General features: G+C 44.9%; 1 protein-coding gene across 2 annotated transcripts; it reads right to left on the reverse strand.

Moving 5' to 3' along the window:
• Positions 1–5,336: 5,336 nt before the first annotated feature.
• On the reverse strand, positions 5,337–20,074 carry LOC133381847 (zinc finger protein 135-like). Of its 2 annotated transcripts, XM_061621380.1 has the most exons (3): positions 19,977–20,047; positions 7,560–7,700; positions 5,337–6,793 (listed from the first exon to the last, which is right to left on the reverse strand). In XM_061621380.1, exon 3 carries the CDS (start codon positions 6,723–6,725, stop codon positions 5,349–5,351), a length of 1,377 nt encoding a protein of 458 aa, XP_061477364.1. In that variant the 5' UTR covers positions 6,726–6,793; positions 7,560–7,700; positions 19,977–20,047; the 3' UTR covers positions 5,337–5,348. The 2 variants fall into 2 exon arrangements, with proteins under 2 accessions (XP_061477364.1, XP_061477363.1); XM_061621379.1 differs by lacking the exon at positions 7,560–7,700 and having other exon boundaries at positions 19,977–20,074.
• Positions 20,075–21,014: the final 940 nt, after the last annotated feature.

Here is a 21,014-nt window from a genome sequence, read left to right on the forward strand (position 1 = left end):
CAATACATTTATGCATTCAAAATCATCAGGCTTCTGATATTATTATAAATTCATAATGATATCATAAAAACAAAAAAAATAAGTAACTGATGGTGCCCACTTGAAAATGTGCTCTGGGCCAGGACAAATCATGCACCCCAGGAAAGGGGGGTGTCCTCTAGGAGATGCCAGTGCATCCCATCCACCCCAGAGGTTCTGCCGGCCACAGGGCATGGATGAGGGCATCTTCGCAAAACCAACATAGACAAAAACACAAAGGAAAAAATAAGTAACTGGGAGTGCCCACCTAAAATCTCCCCTGGGCCAGGACAAATCATGCACCCCAGGAAAGGGGAGGGTGTCCTCTCTAACATAACAGTGTGTATAAAAAAATAAGTAACTGAGGGTCCACAAGAAAAACCTTTCGAGGCAGGAGGCAGTGGTATCTCTCAGAGAACAATATCCACTTCTCTGAAGTGAATGATTTTTCACAGCCCACAGTAGATTTTGCGTGGTCACCGCAAATTACATATTTTCCCCTATTTTCATTATTTTAGCTGGGAAAGACTGGCATCTCCTAGAATACACCCTCCCTTTTCCTGGGGCATATGATTTGTCCTGGCCCAGAGCAGATTGTGGGGTGGGTACCACCAGTTACTTATTTTTTTTTCTGCCTCTTTTTGTTGATTTTTTTTTTTTGCATGGATGCCCTCATCCATACTCTGTGCCTAGCAGACACTTTGGGCCGGGCAGCATGCACTGGTATCTCATAGAGGGCACCCTCCCCTTTCCTGGGGTGTATGATTTGTCCTAGCACAGAGCAGAGTTTGGGGTGGACATCCCAATTACTAATTCTTTATGATTTCATGACATCATTATGCATTTATGATATGCATTCCGCAGCCCCCAGTAGAGAGAGGCTTCTTCATGGGTGGGGCTGGGGAGTTATCAGGTTTGCTCTGGAGCCCCGAGCCCCGTGCGGTCTGTCAGCGCCTGGCTCTGGGCAGGGGACCCTTCCCTTGAGGCGCTCTTACGGTGGGCTGAACAAATCGTCCTTGGCCCAGCAGTGGCAGCCACCCCTGCTTTTCTCCTCTTTTTCTCGGGAGGTCGCTCTGGGTCCCGCAGCAGAGAGAGGTGTCAAGAAATGGGGGCAGAGATGAGTGGAGCTATTCAGAGCAGGGGAACTTTTGCTGCTGTATGTTCCTCCCTCCAATCCCAGCTACGTTGCTCCCCCTTCCCCCCAGTAGCCTCCAAGACCAGGATCTCCTTGCCACTCCACCCACCACCCAGTCATTTCCTCCCTCCCTTCCCAGAGGGATCAGCCTTTCCGGCACTTGTCTGCCTTCGCAGAGGTCTGATGGCAGCTGCAGGGATCGCAGGAGGCATCAACTGAGACGCTGCTGAGAAAGATGGGAGCAATGGAAGATTCAGCTGCTTGGGGAAAAATTCCACCACACTGGATTCATTTGAAAAAACCAAGCTTGGTTTTCTGGCCACTCTTCCGTCCCCAAGCTGTGGCCTCCACATTCATTCTGCCCCACAAAGCTGGCTCTAACATTGACACAGTTGTGACTGGAGCAGCAGGAACTGGGCAGCCCTGGGTTCGATTGTGCACATCTTGTAGGGCCTGCCTCTGTTCTTCTGAGCCAAGCTGGATAGGAGCAGTGGGGGCAGTGTGTGTGGGGGGAACAGAAGCAGAGGTGGAGGGGGCCATATCAGGAGCCTGTGCCTTCAATCTCCTGTGTTAGGCCTCTGCCAAAACTTCAGTGGGCTGCTTATGGAACTGATCCATATTTTTTCCCAGATTTCTAAGCGTGGACCAAAGCTGATTACGGAGGGGATCCCCAAAACCCACCAGTTCATTCCCCTGCCGGGTCTGAGTAGGGTCATTACTTTGGTGGGAGGGAGAAAAGTTGCCGTGATTGCTGCTGGAGTTATTGAACCCAGGTCTCCTGTCTCCCCCCCCCCACTGATGTGAAATTACCCCGATTGGAACCAGGGGACAAGAGAGGGTGGCAAGTTCCTCTCCCCTGGGGTCCCCAATTTGCATTGGGTACAACAGATGAATGAGGCCCTTGATTGGTCTATGTGACAGTTTGAATTGGCTCGAGCTGAACCTTCTTCTGTGCAGTGGCGGCTTTCCCCCCCCCAACCTGTCGAAAGAGCTCAGAGACTTGCGAAATAGCCAAAATCAGTTCCCACCAGATAACACATTCAAGATCCATCCTCCCTATTGCTAACTTCGTTTGAGCATTTAACCCCATGTGCACGGCTTCCAGAAAGTCTCTGTTATACTCACACTGGCCATCTTCCTGACGTCTCACATGGCCTGATAAACATGCAAGGGATTTCTTCCAATTTGCACAATATCTTGCCACCTGCATTAGATCTTGAGCATCAGCCATAGAATACATTTCATCTGCCTAGTTAACCAAGTCCAAACTGTGTCCTAATTCAAAGAACCCAAAATATCAGCCACTGCCTTTGCCTTGGGAGGGGACCAACATACAATCTCTTGGACAATTTTATTATGAGCTGGCCCCATCCCAGTGGTTTCCACCACATTTTTCATTATAATGGGTGCAAGTAGCTGTGACTCCTTCCATTCAGGATTTAAAGGAGCAGATGATACAGCCTCTTCTGGGAGGGGGGAAGAGAGGGGGAAGGCCCCATTCCTCCTCCCCATCACCCGAAACATGCATGACTGTGGCCACCAGCCTCTGTTGGACCTGCAACTGTTTTTCCAGTTCTTGAATTTGAGCTTTACACTTACCATGGCTAACATTCAACCGTTGCTCTCGTGCTCTAACCAATAGGTGTTCAGTAATTAATTTTGCCCTGGTACATTCATCCTCTTTCTTTTTCAACTCCTTACAAGCCATCTCAGCCTGAGCTAATGCCTCATATCTCACCCTCTCCATTTGTCTTAACGAAAAAGCCCACCTGATTTTTCTGCTACCATATTCATTTGTTCAAGGCCAAAATTATCAGTCATTTCTCCATCCTTCATTCAAATCTACCTGTTCCTTATCAAAAGTTTCCAACTCCTTCACTCTTTGGCATAAACCTCTTTCCTTATCAAATGTCTCCTCTGCCTGCGCCAACTTACTCCTTGACTCCTTTCAAAGATCTGACAAATCCTGACATGCATTATAAAATCCCCAAGCTGCTGCAGCATTTTCCTTTGATTTGGAAGGCTTGTATTCTTGGCAATATTCCTCATAGGCCCCATTCATGATTTGCATGGGGTTCTCTCTTTTAAAACAACTATTACCTCACACGCACCTTCCCTTATTAATCAATGATTTCTCTATTTTCGTTAGGCGCTCTACTGGATTCATAAAGCATTTGGTTCCCTCCATGGCTGGCACTTTTGCCATAGCTTAGAAATCTCCAACACCAAAAGCCAAATGCAAAGAGTTCAACAATGCGCACACAAAACAGCCAAACCTAGTTTCAAAATAAGTTCAGGGATGAGCCAACTTCAAATGCCACATTCCCAGATCAAGTCACTCATGAGGAAGGCTGTTGCCCACCAGCTTTTTCTCCCAGATTGACTCTCAAAAGGAAAAACAAGACGGAGGTTTCTAAAGGGACAGGAACCAGTTGGGAGTCTCTGCCAGCCAGAGCCCTGAACCTTCTCAGTGCAAATTTCCACTTTTCCCAAGTGCCTAGCACCACCGGCTCAAGCCACTTGCAAGGCTTCGTTCCCCAGGATTTTGCGGAAGGGGATGGAGACACAAGTGTTATCAGGGGCTTTCAGAATGGATGGGACCCAGTTTAGGGAACCCCCTTAGTAGCTTCTGGCCACTCGTGGGTTTACCTTCTCTATCCGGTATCAACTTTGGTGAAACACAGTGCCACCATTGCTGCCACTGTTTGCCAAAGCTTTGTTGCCAGGACAGAAGAGGAGAGAGATAACAGTGTGGCAGGGAATTTCTATACCTTAACCTCTAAATTACCACAGCATTTAAAGGACATTTCCCCACTTATTTTAAACCAAGAGACAGTAAAACAGAATAATAAAGGAAAAGGAAATCACACCCATTCCAGACACATTCAGAACTTGGCTACCTGTTTCCCTGCATTGCAGGACTGTTCACACATTACTTTGCTTCCTGCAACCCTTGCTGCCCACCAGTCTCCGCCAGTCTGTTACATTTGCTCTTGGGAACCTGAGTGTGTGAACTTGCCACACACCTGTCCCATGAAACACACCTCCTTGAGAGGAGGGGGATCTCTTGCTAGGGGTAAGAACAAGCACTTTGCCCTGAAGTGTGCCTAAATGGTGCGTATATATATATTTAACCCAAGAAATGCAGGTCCAAACCAGACTAAAGGAAAGCTTGATTTTATTGAGAAAAAGAGTAGAACAGCGTTACAGAATTACTTGGGTGCGTGGCAGCATTAATCATTGATATCCTAACCCATTCATAACTTTAAACTAAAGAGATTAAAGGACCCTATTCCTATTAAAAGTAGGAATGATTACCTCTCCTAGGCCCTGAGTGGGCGACTGAATACAGCTGAAGCTATGTGGAAGAGCTCTGGTCCAAAACCAGGAAGGAATCTCTTGGTCTCAAGGGTTTGCACCAAGACCCAGAGTCTGCCCGGTTCTGTCCCTGCAGTCCCTCCATGCATTCCTTGACAGCGTAGTACACAGGGTGGAGCTCTGATCTCTCTGCCCCCCCTTCTCCTTCTCTCTCTAGATTCAAGCCTCGTTTTTAAAAGACTTTTCCCCCTCCTGCAAAGGAGGGGACTGGGAATCTGCTGATTTTGTGCGTGTGTGTGTGCCTGCATGAGAGTTTCTTACTGACCCTGAAAAACTAAGGCTCCTTAGAATGAACAATGGAGGATTCTACGGTGAGTGAGGGAAGTCTGCCAAATAGGAAGATAACATTTATGCCGTAGCTTTTGGTTAATTTTGTTTCTTAACGCTGCCCTTGTTGTTCTTCGCACAACACCTATGGAACTCATAACCAGCCATACCAGCAGGGCAGGGGTCTGAGAGGTGGGGGTGGGAGTTATAGTTCCTGGCCTTGCACCTCCTGGGTTCCACTTGAATCATAATGGGGTTAGCCAAGCAATCGTAACACTTCTTTGATTAGAAGTAAGGTAGCTACTCTGACTGAAGCTCTTTCCACACTCCAAGCATCGATAACATTTGTCCCTTGTGAGTTGTTTGATGTTGTGTAAAGGAGCCACTCCACCTGAAGGTCTTTCCACACTCCAAACATTTATAAGGTTCGTCCACCGTGTGAGATCTGTGATGCAAAGTAAGTTGGTCACCCCGACTGAAAGTCTTTCCACACTCAAAGCATTTATAAGGTTTGTCCCCTGTGTGACTTCTTTGATGCGAACTAAGGTGGCTACTCTGACTGAATCTCTTTCCACACTCCAAGCATCGATAACATTTGTCCCTTGTGAGTTCTTTGATGTTGTGTAAAGGAGCTACTCCACCTGAAGGTCTTCCCACACTCCAAACATTTATAAGGTTTGTCCTCTGTGTGAGATCTGTGATGTGAAGTAAGTTGGTCACCCCGACTGAAGGTCTTTCCACACTCCAGGCATTTATAAGGTTTGTCCCCTGTGTGACTTCTTTGATGCAAAGTAAGGTGGCCACCCTGACTGAAGGTCTTTCCACACTCAAAGCATTTATAAGGTTTGTCCCCTGTATGAATTCTTTGATGCAAAGTAAGGGTGTTACCCTGACTGAAGCTCTTTCCACACTCGAAGCATTTATAAGGTTTGTCCCCTGTGTGACTTCTTTGATGCGAACTAAGGTGGCTACTCTGACTGAAGCTCTTTCCACACTCAAAGCATTTATAAGGTTTGTCCCCTGTATGAATTCTGTGATGCGAAGTAAGGTGGCCACTCCGACTGAAGCTCTTTCCACACTCGAAGCATTTATGAGGTTTGTCCCCTGTGTGAGTTCTTTTATGTTTACTAAAGGCACTACTGTCACTGAATCTCTTTCCACACTCCAAGCATTTATGAGGTTTGTCCCCTGTGTGAGTTCTTTTATGACTACTAAAGGCACTACTCTGACTGAAGCTCTTTCCACACTCAAAGCATTCATAAGGTTTGTCCCCTGTGTGAGTTCTTTTATGTTTACTAAGGGTGCTCTTGACACTGAAGCTCTTTCCACACTCCAAGCATTTATGAGGTTTTTCCCCTGTGTGAGTTCTTTGATGCGAAGTAAGGGAGCTACTCTGACTGAAGCTCTTTCCACACTCCCAGCATTCATAAGGTTTGTCCCCTGTGTGAGTTATTTGATGCAAAGTAAGGGAGCTACTCTGACTGAAGCTCTTTCCACACTCCCAGCATTCATAAGGTTTGTCTCCTGTGTGAGTTCTTTGATGCAAAGTAAGGGAGCTACTCTGACTGAAGCTCTTTCCACACTCCCAGCATTCATAAGGTTTGTCCCCTGTGTGAGTTCTTTTATGTTTACTAAGGGTGCTCTTGTCACTGAAGCTCTTTCCACACTCCAAGCATTTATAAGGTTTGTCTCCCGTGTGAGTTCTTTGATGCGAAGTAAGGGAGCTACTCTGACTGAAGCTCTTTCCACACTCCCAGCATTCATAAGGTTTGTCTCCCGTGTGAGTTCTTTGATGCGAAGTAAGGCTGTAACTCCGACTGAAGCTCTTTCCACACTCCAAGCATTCATAAGGTTTGTCCCCTGTGTGCGTCTGTCTCTCCTCTTGTCTCTTTGCTCCATCTTGACTCCTCAGTTTCTGCTCCTGCATCTGCTCCTCAGCCTTTTCCAGTGATACTTCAGATGGTTCTCCCTCAGCCTTGACTCCCCAGATGTATCCTGATGGAATGAAAAGGAAAGGAGATAAAATGATGTGGATAAATCCTGTGAATATATTATGATTTGTTCTTTGAAAACATATTTCTGGGAGTTCTGTTGACATCAGAGTTTAACTGTCGAAGTTCGACACCTTGTACAGAGTTATTTTAGCAGGAGGTGCTTGGACATGTAGTGAAAGCAGGGAGGGCAACTCCCACCCACTGTCACTATGTAGTGAAAGGCTTGAGCCCACCAGCTGTCTGCCTTCACCATCCCAGGAGTCAATCCCCAGCTTTGGGCAATTGATCCCAGCAAGTCCTGCTTTGACAAGGTTGTGCATGCTCACACCAACCCTGCAAGGTAGTAACTGCCACCACCCTTGTAGCTAGTTAGCACTCTGGGGCGAAGGGAACTGCAGAGCCCAGTTAAAACACCAGAGCTTCTCAGGACAAGAGTATGGATGCACTTCTTGTCCCATCTAAAGTCTCAGGTAAAACTTTCCTCTGTTACACGGTAGTTGTAGTCGAATGGCAAGGACTGAAGTTAGGAACTAAACCCCCTCTCTGGAGTGAACACACATTGGTTAAGATAATTAAAATTTATTAAAAAGAAAACAAGAAAAGCATAAAAGTTTTACAAATAAGAAAGAGGTACACACAATAAATTTTAGTAGCAATTTAGATCCTGTTACCATACGCCCAAAAAGTTAGGTTTAAAAAGGAATACAGTAAGAGACTTTTGGCACAAATTACAATCACAAAAGCTTCCTACCCTAAGCTATACTTACAGACCATAAGATCTACAGATGAATAGCTTTCCTCCCCTCAGGGAACTTGCGTGTCGGGATGAAAATGGAGCCACAACAGAACATCACCTGTGCAATAGGCTGATCCTCCGAAGTGGGACACAAACCCAAAGTTCTGAGCCCCTTGTTAAGGAAGAAATCTTGGCTCAGCTGGAGACAATTAACCAATTGACATTTTCATCAAAAGGAGGAAAAAACTATGTTCCCACAGCACCTGGCGCCTCCTCTTGGTTTCCCATAACAAACTCAAGGAGTTTGACAGCCTTGACAGAACCAGGCCCCTTCTGCTGATCAGGAGGTGCTCAGCTAACTGTAAGCCAATAGCGCTGTGTTGTAAAATTACCAAGTCACAGTGATGGGGGGGAACCAAATGTTTAACTGCTTGCCAGCAGGTTAACAAAAAAGATGTCAAGGGGAAAAATCCCCACAAGGCTTTGGTGTTCAGCCATTTTAAATGCAGGCCAGGGTAAAGCTGGCAAGCTGGCATGACAGAACACAGGTTGTGAAAAGAGATGCAGAGAGAGACGACTGTAATAAAAATCTGCTCTCTTGTTCCTCCATTTAAGGTGGACAGCCCAGTACTTATAATGGGGAAATATTATATATCCATATGACAGGGAATAAAATATACATAAGCAAGATATATTCTTCTATAAAACTACTTGTATTCAAAAAGGTTCATAACATATTAATAGTTTTGTAGCAAGCAAGACTCTTTTTTTCTTTTAGAGCAGTCTTCCCTGACTGTGCTGGTTTGTCATTTAGATAGTTTGGTAGACAGTGCTGGGGAGGAGTCAGTGGTCGTAGTGCACGTTGGCACCAACGACATGGAGAAATGCAGCCGTGAGGTCCTGGAAGCAAAATTTAGGTTGCTTGGTAGGATGCTGAAAGCCAGGACCTCCAAGGTGGCTTTCTCGGAAATGCTACCGGTTCCACGCACAGGACCAGCCAGACAGGCACAGCTTTGCAGTCTCAATGCGTGGATGAGACGATGGTGTTGGGTGGAAGGGTTTGGATTTGTTAGGTACCGGGGAACATTTTGGGACAAGCCGGGCCTGTACAAAAGGGACGGGCTCCACTTGAACCAGAAAGGAACCAGACTGCTGGCACTTAAAATTAAAAAGGTAGCAGAGCAGCTTTTAAACTGACTGAGGGGGGAAACCCGACAAGAGATGAGGAAGGTCCGGTTTGGAATAAACCTCACCCCTGGGATAAAGACCAAAGAAATGATGAAATTTTAAAAGGGGTAGGCCTAGAAGTAGGCATTGTGAGAGCAGGGGCACAGGATATCAATTCAGAAGGGCAAAATTACCACAGGCCTAACCACAAGTGCCAAAGACACTTGAAGAGAGACACTGCTTACAAGTGCCAGTACGCTAATGCTAGGAGCCTCCGAACCAAGATGGGAGAACTGGAGTGCTTGGTCTTAGAAAAGAGCATTGATATAGTGAGCATAACTGAGACCTGGTGGAATGGAGAAAACCAGTGGGATACGGTTATCCCTGGATATAAACTATATCGGAAGGACAGGGAAGGACGTATTGGTGGTGGAGTCGCTCTATACATGAAAGAAGGCATTGAATCCAGCAAGCTCGAAACCCCAAAAGAGGCAGACTCCTCCACAGAATCGTTGTGGGTGGCGATACCATGCCCCAGGAGAGATTTAATATTGGGAACGATCTATCATCCCCCTGATCAAAATGCTCAGGGAGACCTTGAGATGAGATATGAAATTGAGGAAGCATCCAAACTAGGAAATGTGGTAGTAATGGGTGACTTCAACTACCCAGACATAGACTGGCCGCATATGTGTTCCAGTCATGACAAAGAAGCAAAATTTCTAGATATTCTAAATGACTATGCCCTAGACCAGTTGGTCATGGAACCGACGAGAGGGATGGCAACCCTTGACTTAATCCTCAGTGGGGACCGGGATCTGGTGCGAGATGTAAGTGTTGTTGAACCGATTGGGAGCAGTGACCATATTGCTATTAAATTAAACATACATGTAAATGGCCAATTGCCAAGAAAATCCAACACAGTCGCATTTGACTTCGAAAGAGGAAACTTCACAAAAATGGGGGGATTGGTAAAAAGAAAGCTGAAAAACAAATGTGAAATTGCAGATCTGCTAACTAAAATATGTAACTTGTCCCTCGGGTCCTCCTCCGTGCCCGAGGACTGGAAAGTGGCCCATGTAACGCCAATCTTCAAAAAGGGATCCAGAGGGGATCCCAGAAATTACAGGCCAGTTAGCTTAACTTCTGTCCCTGGAAAACTGGTAGGAAGTATTATTAAAGCTAGATTAACTAAGCACATAGAAGAACAAGCTTTACTGAAGCAGAGCCAGCATGGTTTCTGCAAGGGAAAGTCCTGTCTCAGTAACCTATTAGAATTCTTTGAGAGTGTCAACAAGCATATAGATAGAGGTGATCCAGTGGAGATAGTGTACTTAGACTTTCAAAAAGCGTTTGACAAGGTACTTCACCAAAGACTTCTGAGGAAGTTTAGCAGTCATGGAATAAGAGGAGAGGTCCTCTTGTGGATAAGGGATTGGTTAAGAAGCAGAAAGCAGAGAGTAGGAATAAACGGACAGTTCTCCCATTGCAGGGCTGTAGAAAGTGGAGTCCCTCAAGGATCGGTATTGGGACCTGTACTTTTCAACTTGTTCATTAATGACCTAGAATTAGGAGTGAGCAGTGAAGTGGCCAAGTTTGCTGACAACACTAAATTGTTCAGGGTTGTTAAAACAAAAAGGGATTGCGAAGAGCTCCAAAAAGACCTCTCCAAACTGAGTGAATGGGTGGAAAAATGGCAAATGCAATTCAGTATAAACAAGTGTAAAATTATGCATATTGGAGCAAAAAATCTGAATTTCACATATACGCTCATGGGGTCTGAACTGGCGGTGACCGACCAGGAGAGAGACCTCGGGGTTGTAGTGGACAGCACGATGAAAATGTCAACCCAGTGTGCGGCAGCTGTGAAAAAGGCAAATTCCATGCTAGCGATCATTAGGAAAGGTATTGCCAATAAAACAGCCGATATCATAATGCCGTTGTATAAATCTATGGTGCGGCCGCATTTGGAATACTGTGTACAGTTCTGGTCGCCTCATCTCAAAAAGGATATTATAGAGTTGGAAAAGGTTCAGAAGAGGGCAACCAGAATGATCAAGGGGATGGAGCGACTCCCTTACGAGGAAAGGTTGCAGCATTTGGGGCTTTTTAGTTTAGAGAAAAGGCGGGTCAGAGGAGACATGATAGAAGTGTATAAAATTATGCATGGCATTGAGAAAGTGGATAGAGAAAAGTTCTGCTCCTTCTCTCATAATACTAGAACTCGTGGACATTCAAAGAAGCTGAATGTTGGAAGATTCAGGACAGACAAAAGGAAGTACTTCTTTACTCAGCGCATAGTTAAACTATGGAATTTGCTCCCACAAGATGCAGTAATGGCCACCAGCTTGGATGGCTTTAAAAGAAGATTAGACATATTCATGGAGGACAGGGCTATCAATGGCTACTAGCCACGATGGCTGTGCTCTGCCACCCTAGTCAGAGGCAGCATGCTTCTGAAAACCAGTTGCCGGAAGCCTCAGGAGGGGAGAGTGTTCTTGCACTCGGGTCCTGCTTGCGGGCTTCCCCCAGGCACCTGGTTGGCCACTGTGAGATCAGGATGCTGGACTAGATGGGCCACTGGCCTGATCCAGCAGGCTCTTCTTATGTTCGGAACTACTGGAATTCAAAACAAGTGATAATACTGTAAAAATTGATGATGTAAAAAAAGAATTGCAGTAAAATGCTTAGCTAAATTTCTTTACTCATTTGCTGGAGCACTCAGCTCATGGTGAAAGGGTACTTTCATGTGAAACACTGTACGTTGCCAAATTCACTAGAACATGATGCAGAAAGCACAGTACCTATGCAAGTACCTATGCATTGCCTATGCAATGCCTATGCAAATAACTGTGCAATACTAGAATGCCTATGTCATCCTGTGTCATACTGATGTGTTAAATCCTGATTGGTAGATGGTAAAGTCTTTGTCCCACTAGGTGGGAGACTGACCAATTTTACACTTGTCATCGAATAAAGGCCTACCTTTTTGCTCCAAGCCTCTGTCTTCAATTTTTATAGACAAGGACCCACAGCAAAAGATCCCAATGGAGGAAAATTTCTCCAACAGTTATGCACAGCTGGAATTTACAAACTTAGGATGTATCCTGTCTGACAGGAACATGGCCCTTTCCACTGCCCAGAGGGCAGCTCACATCCCCTCTCTCCCTCCCTCCCAAAATGTTAGCGCCCTGTTACCTACAACACAAGATAGTGCTGGAAGATGAGACGCCCAGGACAGATGGCACTCTGTGAGCTACTGGGGAAGAACAACGGACAAGTACGAGTAGTGCTATGACTAAGGATGCAGCTGGGTCATGGCTGAAAGGAAGCCCAGAGGCTGATGCACACAATGTGAAAAGAGAGTCCAGACTTGTGCAACATACACAATAGCAACACGGAATGTGAGAAGCATGAACCAGGGAAAGTTAGAAATTGTCAAGCAAGACACGGAACACATCAACATTACAATAGTTGGTGTGACTGAATTGAAATGGATGGGAAAGGGACATTTTCAGGCAACTATACAATATTTTATGTAGGAAATGATAAATTAAGAAAAAACAGGGTTGCTTTAATAGTGAGAAGTGATGTAGAAAAAGCAATTAGGAGCTATAATGCAAAGGCTGAGTGAGTAATATCAATGAGATTTCATGGGAAACCTATCAATGTAACCATCATCTAAGTCTATGCTCCAACGGCAAACAGAGAAGAAGAGGAAACTGAGAGATTTTATGCAGAAGTACAGGAAGAAATTAAAGGGAAATTTAGGCCAAGAGTAGGGATGTTGAATAATCAACATGGGAACACACTGACTGACTGAGAGGAAATAAAAGGAAGATGGAAGCAATACACTGAAGAACTCTATAAAAGAGATGCCAAGATGACAGATTCATTCACGGAGGAACCATATGATGAAGAACCAGAAATTTTAGAATCTGAGGTGAAAGCTGCTCTTAAAACACTTGGAAGAAACAAATCACCAGGAATAGATGGCATACCAGTAGAGTTGCTACAAGCTACTGAGACTGAATCTGTCCAAATTTTGAGAAAACTTTGTCAACAAATATGGAAAAGAAAACAGTGGCCCACAGACTGGAAGCGTTCAGTATACATCCCAACTCCAAAGAAAGGGGATCCCAGGGACTGTAGTAGTTTTTGAACTATTGCCTTAATATACCATGCAAGGAAAGTAAAGGCTCTTACCATATATGGAGTGAGAAGGGCCAGACGTTGAAGCTGGTTTTAGAAAGGGAAGAGGGACCACAGATTGCATTGCAAACATAAGCTGAATAATGGAACGGACCAAGAAATATCAGAAGGAAATCACACTGTGCTTTATAGATTATAGCAAACATTATATTTGTGTATGGTTTTAATACTGGAAATAGTTTAATTTTATTTTAATGTAGACTTTGTATGTTTTTCATTATATGTATTTTTATCTGGAAGCCGCCGTGAGTTCCAGTTTTGGAAAACAACGGGGTATAAATAAAGACAGTAACAACAATAATAAAGCCTTTGACTGTGTAGATCATGAAATACTATGGAATGCTTTAAAAGAAATGGGGGTGCCACAGCATCTGATTGTCCTGATGCGCAACCTATACTATGGACAAGAGGCTACTGCATGGATAGAATATGGAGAAACTGATTGGTTCCCCATTTGTTTAAATCTATATGCAGAACATATCATACAGAAAGCGGATTGGACCAAGAAGAAGGAGGTGTGAAAATTGGAGGGAGAAATATCAATAGTTTATGATATTCAGATGATAACTTACTACTTGCAGAAACCAGTAATGATTTGAAAAGAATGCTGATGAAAGTGAAAGAGGAAAGCACAAAAGCAGGACTACAGCTGAACATCAAGAAGACTGAAGTAAGGACAACAGAAGATTTATGTAACTTTAAAGTTGTCAACAAGGACACTGAACTTGGCACAGTCATTAACCAAAGTGGAGACTGTGTTGTCCTTATGTTAAAACCTGTAAATATGGTAAGTGCGGGTTTATGAAGGCATATATGGTCAGTGAATTGAATGAGAGGGGGGAGAGCATGGGTTGGAAGGCTGGAGAATGCTGGATGAGGAGTTATTTGGATGGGTTGGTTGGCAGAGCTCTGACGGAGGGTTGGATTATATTTGGCTGATATTTAGACAGTATATATATGAACAGAAACATAAAGAGTGACACTATGTGAAACCATACACTTGTTAAACATTCCTAAAGGAATCTTGTTATTTCCTGGTGTTATCAAATAAATATTTTATTGGTTTACCAAAAGCCTGATCCTTGGCTGGGGAAATATACAGACCAGAAGGGAGGACGGGGTAATTACCAAGGCTGAAGGGAAACTGTATCTAATGGTGACAGCAGTGAAGGGAGATATTGTAACATCGTCAAGTATCCAGAGCAACCCAGGATTGTATGCTTTATAGACAAAGATACAGGGGGGTTGTGGACAGCAAGGGCACCCAGACACAAAGTAACAAGCTATAGAGAGACTGAAGCAAGGTCTCTAGCAGTCTTGTTTACAGGGAGTGGCTGGTGGTGCTGCCTAGCAGTGGGATCTTGTGAGATCTGTGCTAGAGCGGAGTGAGAAAAAATAAAAAGGACAATCCTGACCGGTGGTGTCCTGAGGTGGTGCCTAGTGAAAGGTGGTAGCCACAAGCAGGTGGGAATCTGACAGGTGGAGCCAAAAGCTGGGATAGTCACAGAGACAATAGTCAAGAAATCAGAATAAGTCTTGGACTGGGGAGGGTAGCTCTGAGAAAAGATCCTCAAATGCAAAGATGGATCACCGAACACCAAAGTCCAGATCTTTCAGACCATGGTATTCCCCATCTCTATGTATGGATGTGAAAGTTGGACAGTGAAAAGAAAATCAACTCATTTGAAATGTTGTGTTGGAGTAGAGGTTTGTGGGTACCATGTACCGTGAAAAAGACAAATAATTGGGTGTTAGAACAAATTAAACCAGAACTATCACTAGAAGCTAAAATTGTCGTCGTGGTCATTGGCAAGGTACCGGTTCAGAGCCAAACCTCTCCTGTATGAACACACACTGGTCAGTAGAAATAACTTTATGAAAGAATAAAAGAGGTGCACAGTTACAGCAGCAAAATAGGTCCTTAATATCAACATCCAAAAAGGGCAAGGTAAAACCTAGGGAGTTCAGCCACAAGAAAAAAACAAGAAAACTATCTAACCTAGTCTAATACAGGTAGGCAGTTGCACAGACTCCCTCTTCTCAGAGAGAGGAACAGGAAGGAGAGTTGATGCAAAATGGAACCTCAGCAGGAAACATCAGGTAGGCATGATGGGACCCAGGAGAGGAACGAACGCTAAGGTTTCAGCCCCATACTTATGGCAAACTGCCCAGCAACAGGCCGGATCCAATTAACCAATCTGGAAATTTCTTCATGAAAAAAGGGCCCATCAATCACCGGCCAAATGAAACACCTTCCCTAAAACTTCCCAGACATTACAACCTTGATGGAGCCCAGCTTCTACTGACAAGGTGGTCTTAGGGTGGGCCTCTGAGTATCCACAGCTGGGAAATAAAACTGCCAACTCAGAGCTCTAATACCCAAATGAAATGTTAACCTGTTAAGATCCCACATTAACAAATGATACCCCACATTTTTTTGCTATACAACCATCTTGAATTCAGGTTTTCATGACACTTTGGACACCTCATGAGAAGACAATAATGCTGAGAAAAACAGAAGGGAGTAGAAAAGGAGGAAGACAAAACAAGAGATGGACTGATTCCTTAAAGGAAGCCACAGACCTGAACTTACAAGATCTGAACAGGGTGGTTCATGACAGATGCTCTTGGAGGTCACTGATTCATAGGGTTACCATAAGTCATAATTGACTTGAAGGCACATAAGAAAAACAAAGTTGCCAACGAGGACATTGAACTTGTCAAGGATTATCAATAGCTTGGCACAGTCATTAACCAAACTGGAGACAATAGTCAAGAAATCTTGGACTGGCAAGGGTAGCTACAAGAAAAGATCCTCAAATGCAAAGATGCATTCGTGATGTTCCTGTATGTGAATGTAATGTAAATATGGTAAGTGCAGGTTTATTATAGGAAATATGGTAAGTGGAGTGAGTGAGAAGGGTGAGTACATGGGCTGTAGAATGCTGGAGGATGATTGGCTGTGTGTTTGAATGGCTGAAGGTATAAATGAGAGGATGACAGTTGAGTCATGGTGGTGGGGGTTGGACAGGGTGGTTGTAGACAGGGAGGTTGATGTGGAGAGTAAGAGATGGCTGTTGAGAGATTGGATTAGGAGTTCTGAAGCAAATATTAGGAATTAGGAACATAAGAGAAACATATATGAAACCATATTCTTGTCAACGAAATCTATAAGTAATCTTGTTATTCCTAGTGTTATCAATATACATTTTCTTGGTTTACTTAAAGCCTGATTCCTTAGCAGACCAGGGGGGGAGGCAGAGTAACCAAGGCTGAAGAAGAAATGGTATCGAATGGTGGCAGCAGCAAAGGAAGAGATATTGTATTAACATCCAGTACCACAGAGCAACCCAGAGCTGTGAGCTTCATAGGCAAGAGGCTTCAGGGGGGTTGGGAATTACCGATACACACAGACAAAGGGTATCAAAATAGCCAGGAAGAGACTAAGGCACAGTCTAGAGCAGTGTTTCTCAACTTTTTTGTTGTTGTTGTTGCTGGACTACAACTCCCATCAGCCCCAGTCAGCATGGCCAATGGTCAGGAATTATGGGAACTGTAGTCCAGCAACAAAAAAATAAAAAGGTTAAGAAACACTGGTCTAGAGGCTATATTGGGTACACAGAGTGTTGGGTAGTGTGGCCTAGCAGGGGGATCTTTTGAGATCTGTGCTAGAGCAGAGAGAGGTAAAATAAACATGATGATCCTGACCAGGGTGGCCAGAGGTAGGCTACACCTCATAAGGTGGGCCTGACAGAGGTGAGACATCACTAGTGGTCACAGAGAAAGGAGGGAACATCACAGCATCACCGATCACCAAAGTCAAGATCTTTCACACCATGGTATTCCTGTTCTCTATGTATGGATTTGAAAGTTGGACAGTGAAAAGAAAAATCAACTCATTTGAAATGTGGTATTGGAGGAGAGCTTTGTGTATACCATGGACCGTGAAAAAGACAAATAATTGGGTGTTAGAACAAATTAAAGCAGAACTACTATTAGAAGCTAAAATGATGAAACTGGGGTTACCATACTTTGGACACATCATGAGAACAGCTGATTCACTAGAAAAGACAATAATGCTGGGGAAAACAGAAGGAAGTAGAAAAAGAGGAAGGGCAAACAAGAGATGGATTGATTCCATAAAGGAAGCCACAGACCTAAACTTAGAAGATCTGAACAGGGTGGTTCACGACAGATGCTGTTGGAGATCACGGGTTCATACGGTTGCCATAAGTTGTACTCGACGTGAAGGCACATAACAACAACAAGGGTGGGCCTCTGATTACCCGCAGCTGGGAAATAAAACTGCCAACTCAGAGCTCTAATACAGAAACCAAATGTTAACCTGTTAAGATCCCACATTAACAAATGAAACCCCACAATTCTTTGCTACACAACCATCTTGAATTCAAGTTTCCATGACACTTTGGACACATAATCAGAAGACATGCTCACTAGAAAAGATGAGAAAGTTGGGAAAAACAGAAGGGAGTAGAAAAAGAGGAAGGCCAAACAAGAGATGGATTGATTCCATAAAGGAAGCCATAGACCTGAACTTATAAGATCTGAACAGGATGGTTCATGACAGATTCTATTGGAGGCCACTGATTCATAAGGTCGCCATACGTTGTAACTGACTTAAAGGCACACACACACACACACACACACACACACACACACACACACACACACACACACACACACACACACACACACACACACACACACACACACACTATGTGAGTTCGGCTTTCATTGATCCAAGAGAGCCCAGTATGCCATAAACTTATCTAGGAGGAAATATCTTTAAAAGATGGGCTGAGATATGCAGCCTTTGTCCCTCATCCACCATCAGGAAAAAGCCTGCAGTGGACCAGCCAAACAGCTTTACACCTGACAGGACCAATATCCTGGAGGTAAGTAGTGACTTAGGCTCAGGTAGATACTTGAGCTAAAACGTGGGTTCCCCACTACCGAGTAAAAGGATTTTGAGGTGCTAAAGAAAAGCTGACTCTTCGGACTGGTGGCAGCAAGAGAGGGAGAGTGTTGGTTGTAGGCCTTGCAGTAAGTTAAAGAGGGCTCTGGCTGGGAAGCACTGGGAGTGCTGTCCTAGGATCCCAGAATTATCAGTACTAAATTGGCATCCCAGAGCCTTCCTGTCTGTGAAAAGGGGGTGTAGGAAATGATGGCAGCTCCAACGGATAATCTGAAATGCATTGTGGGTCAGATTTGTGAAGCAGGGGTGCCAGGAAGGGAGTAAGAAGACTATCCTTAACCTCTCCTAATTCTAACAGCATAAATCACCATCTCATGAATCTCCTGCATGATCTCTTTGTACAGAGCTCTCTAGTCTGGATCCAGCTGAGCCCGTTCCTCCTGGGTAAAGTGCAAGGACCCTTCCTCAAAGATCACCAATCCCTGGAAGAAGAAAACCATTGCCTTCTTCATTGATACTTCCAGGCAAGGCATAGACATTATCTGCCCTCCACTCACGCTCTGAGAGAGATGGGGCAAGCGGGATCTTTTCCTTTAGAGTTCACAAATCACCTCAGGTCCAGATGGAATCTGATCTTCTAACAAAAATATGTATGTTCTCTCGAAGACTTGTGACCATATGGACTGGTATCAGGGAAATCAGAGGCCTATTAGCTGTTCTGGGAAAAATAGTGGAAAATATTATTAAAGACAAAATTACCAAACATGGAGTGGAACTCAGCAATGATGGGATATCGGGAAATATGCTCTCATGCATCAGGAATTGTTTAAAGATCAGGAAGGAGAAAGTCGGAATAAATGAACAGTTCTCCCAATGGAGGGATGTAAGAAGTGTCCCCCCCCCATCATCAGGATTAGGACCTGTGCTTTTAAACTTGTTTCTAAATGACATGGATTTACTGTTGATATCAAGTTCAGGGTGATTAAATAAAGAGGGATGGTGAGGAACTCCAAAAGGAACTCTCCAAAGAGCAAATGCAATTAAATGAAAGCAAGTGTAAAGTGATGCACAGAAGTAAAAAAATCCAAACTGAACCGGTGGTGACTGACAGGAGAGAGACCTTGAGGTCATAGCGGATGCCTCAGTTAAGATTTGTTATATCTATGAAATCGATGAATTCCATGTGAAGGATTATTAAGACACAGATTGAAAATAAAACTGCCAATTTCTTAACGCCATTATACACATCGAAGATGTGATCCTACTTGGAATGCTGTCTTCAGTTCTGGTTGCCTGATTGCAAAAATAGCATTGTAGAGGTGGAAGAGGTAGAGAAATGGGCAGCCAAAGTGATCAAGGGTTGCAACATTTGGGGATTTTTGCCATAGAAAAATAGCTTAGAGGAGACACGATAGAAGTATATGATCACATCAGACCTTTAAAGTACATTCAACACAAATGTAAAGCACAGGGCTTCCCCCAACGAATCCTGGATTATAATTTTTCCTCACTGCGCTACATTCCCAGCACCCTTCACAAACTACAACTCTCAGGACTCTTTGGAGGAAGCCACATGCTTTCAATGTACACTGTGGATATGCCATAAAGAAGCGTGGTGTGGAGAAACTGGGTAATATCCTCTGATTTAGTAGGGAACTTACACCTGGAGTGTAGGAAGAGAGAGTAGAAAATAACTTCCACGAATTTGCACCCATTTCAGGAGAAACGTCACTCGCTAAGTAGTTAGTCTGCCAGGCTACCCCAGAACAAGGAGGGCAGGGCCACCTTTCTGCTTTCCTGAATTAAATGGCGACCTTAATTCTAACAGAACAGGAAACTGGGGAGGGCTGGCAGAATGGAATTAATGCCAGAATAACCTCACTATTCAACTATCCCAGCTGAACCAAAGGAGAAAGGAGGACACATGAAGAAGCGGCCCATTTAGCGCACTGGTGTCTCCTTAGCTCTGTTCTAACGATCAAGCTTCCACATCTGCAAAGCTTAAGGCCCTGAAATCCATCACTAAAAGGAACGATGTTCCCCGGGCAGAGCTGCAGCCTCCTATGTGGAGGGTCTGTGGGGAGGGGCGCTTCAGGGGGTCCTCGCCCCCTTCCCCCTCCCCTCCTTGCCTACCTTTGTCTCCAGGCTCCCCCCGCGCAACCCCGCTGGCCAACATCGCTGCGCACGAAGAGGGGCTCCTCCGGCGCTTCCAGCCTCCGTTTCTCGCAGAGAGGCGAGGCAGGAAAGGGAAGTCCCTCGTTTGCGCTCCTTCCTTCGGCTCTGTCGTCGTTTGTTAACCCTTCAAGAGCTCCCAGCAGAGAGAGGCTTCTTCACGGGTGGGCCTGGGGAAGTTGTCAGGCTCCACTCCGGAGCCTTGAGCCCTTTGCGGTCGGCCAGCGGCTGGCTCTGGACGGTTGAACCTTCCCTTGAGGCTGCTCTGCCAGCGGGCTGAACGGATCGTCCTTGCCCAGCAGCGGAGGCCACTCCTGCTCAGAGCTTGGAAAAGTTACTTTTTGGGACTACAACTCCCATCAGCCCAATCCAGTGGCCATGCTCCTGCTCTTATCCCACCAGTGAGCTGCCTGCCTGGGCCGGGTAAGAACATAAGAAGAGCCTGCTGGATCAGGCCAGTGGCCCATCTAGTCCAGCATCCTGTTCTCACAGTGGCCAACCAGGTGCCTGGGGGAAGCCCGCAAGCAGGACCCGAGTGCAAGAACACTCTCCCCTCCTGAGGCTTCCGGCAACTAGTTTTCAGAAGCATGCTGCCTCTGACTAGGGTGGCAGAGCACAGCCATCACGGCTAGTAGCCATTGATAGCCCTGTGCTCCATGAATTTGCCTAATCTTCTTTTAAAGCCATCCAAGCTGGTGGCCATTACTGCATCTTGTGGGAGCAAATTCCATAGTTCAACTATGCGCTGAGTAAAGAAGTACTTCCTTTTGTCTGTCCTGAATCTTCCAACATTCAGCTTCTTGGAATGTCCACGAGTTCTAGTATTATGAGAGAGGGAGAAGAACTTTTCTCTATCCACTTTCTCAATGCCATGCATAATTTTATACACTTCTATCATGTCTCCTCTGACCCGCCTTTTCTCTAAACTAAAAAGCCCCAAATGCTGCAACCTTTCCTCGTAAGGGAGTCGCTCCATCCCCTTGATCATTCTGGTTGCCC

The sequence above is a fragment of the Rhineura floridana genome, chromosome 3 (genome assembly GCF_030035675.1).
Source record: "Rhineura floridana isolate rRhiFlo1 chromosome 3, rRhiFlo1.hap2, whole genome shotgun sequence".
In the NCBI taxonomy this organism is placed as follows: Eukaryota; Metazoa; Chordata; class Lepidosauria; order Squamata; family Rhineuridae; genus Rhineura; species Rhineura floridana.

Coding starts and splice junctions, on each gene's coding strand:
- LOC133381847 (XM_061621379.1), bottom strand. CDS start 20,019: ATGTTGGCCAGCGGGGTTGCGCGGGGGGAGCCTGGAGACAAAG. Junction 6,794..19,976: donor GGGGGAGCCTGGAGACAAAG/GTAGGCAAGGAG, acceptor TCATTCCATCAG/GATACATCTGGGGAGTCAAG.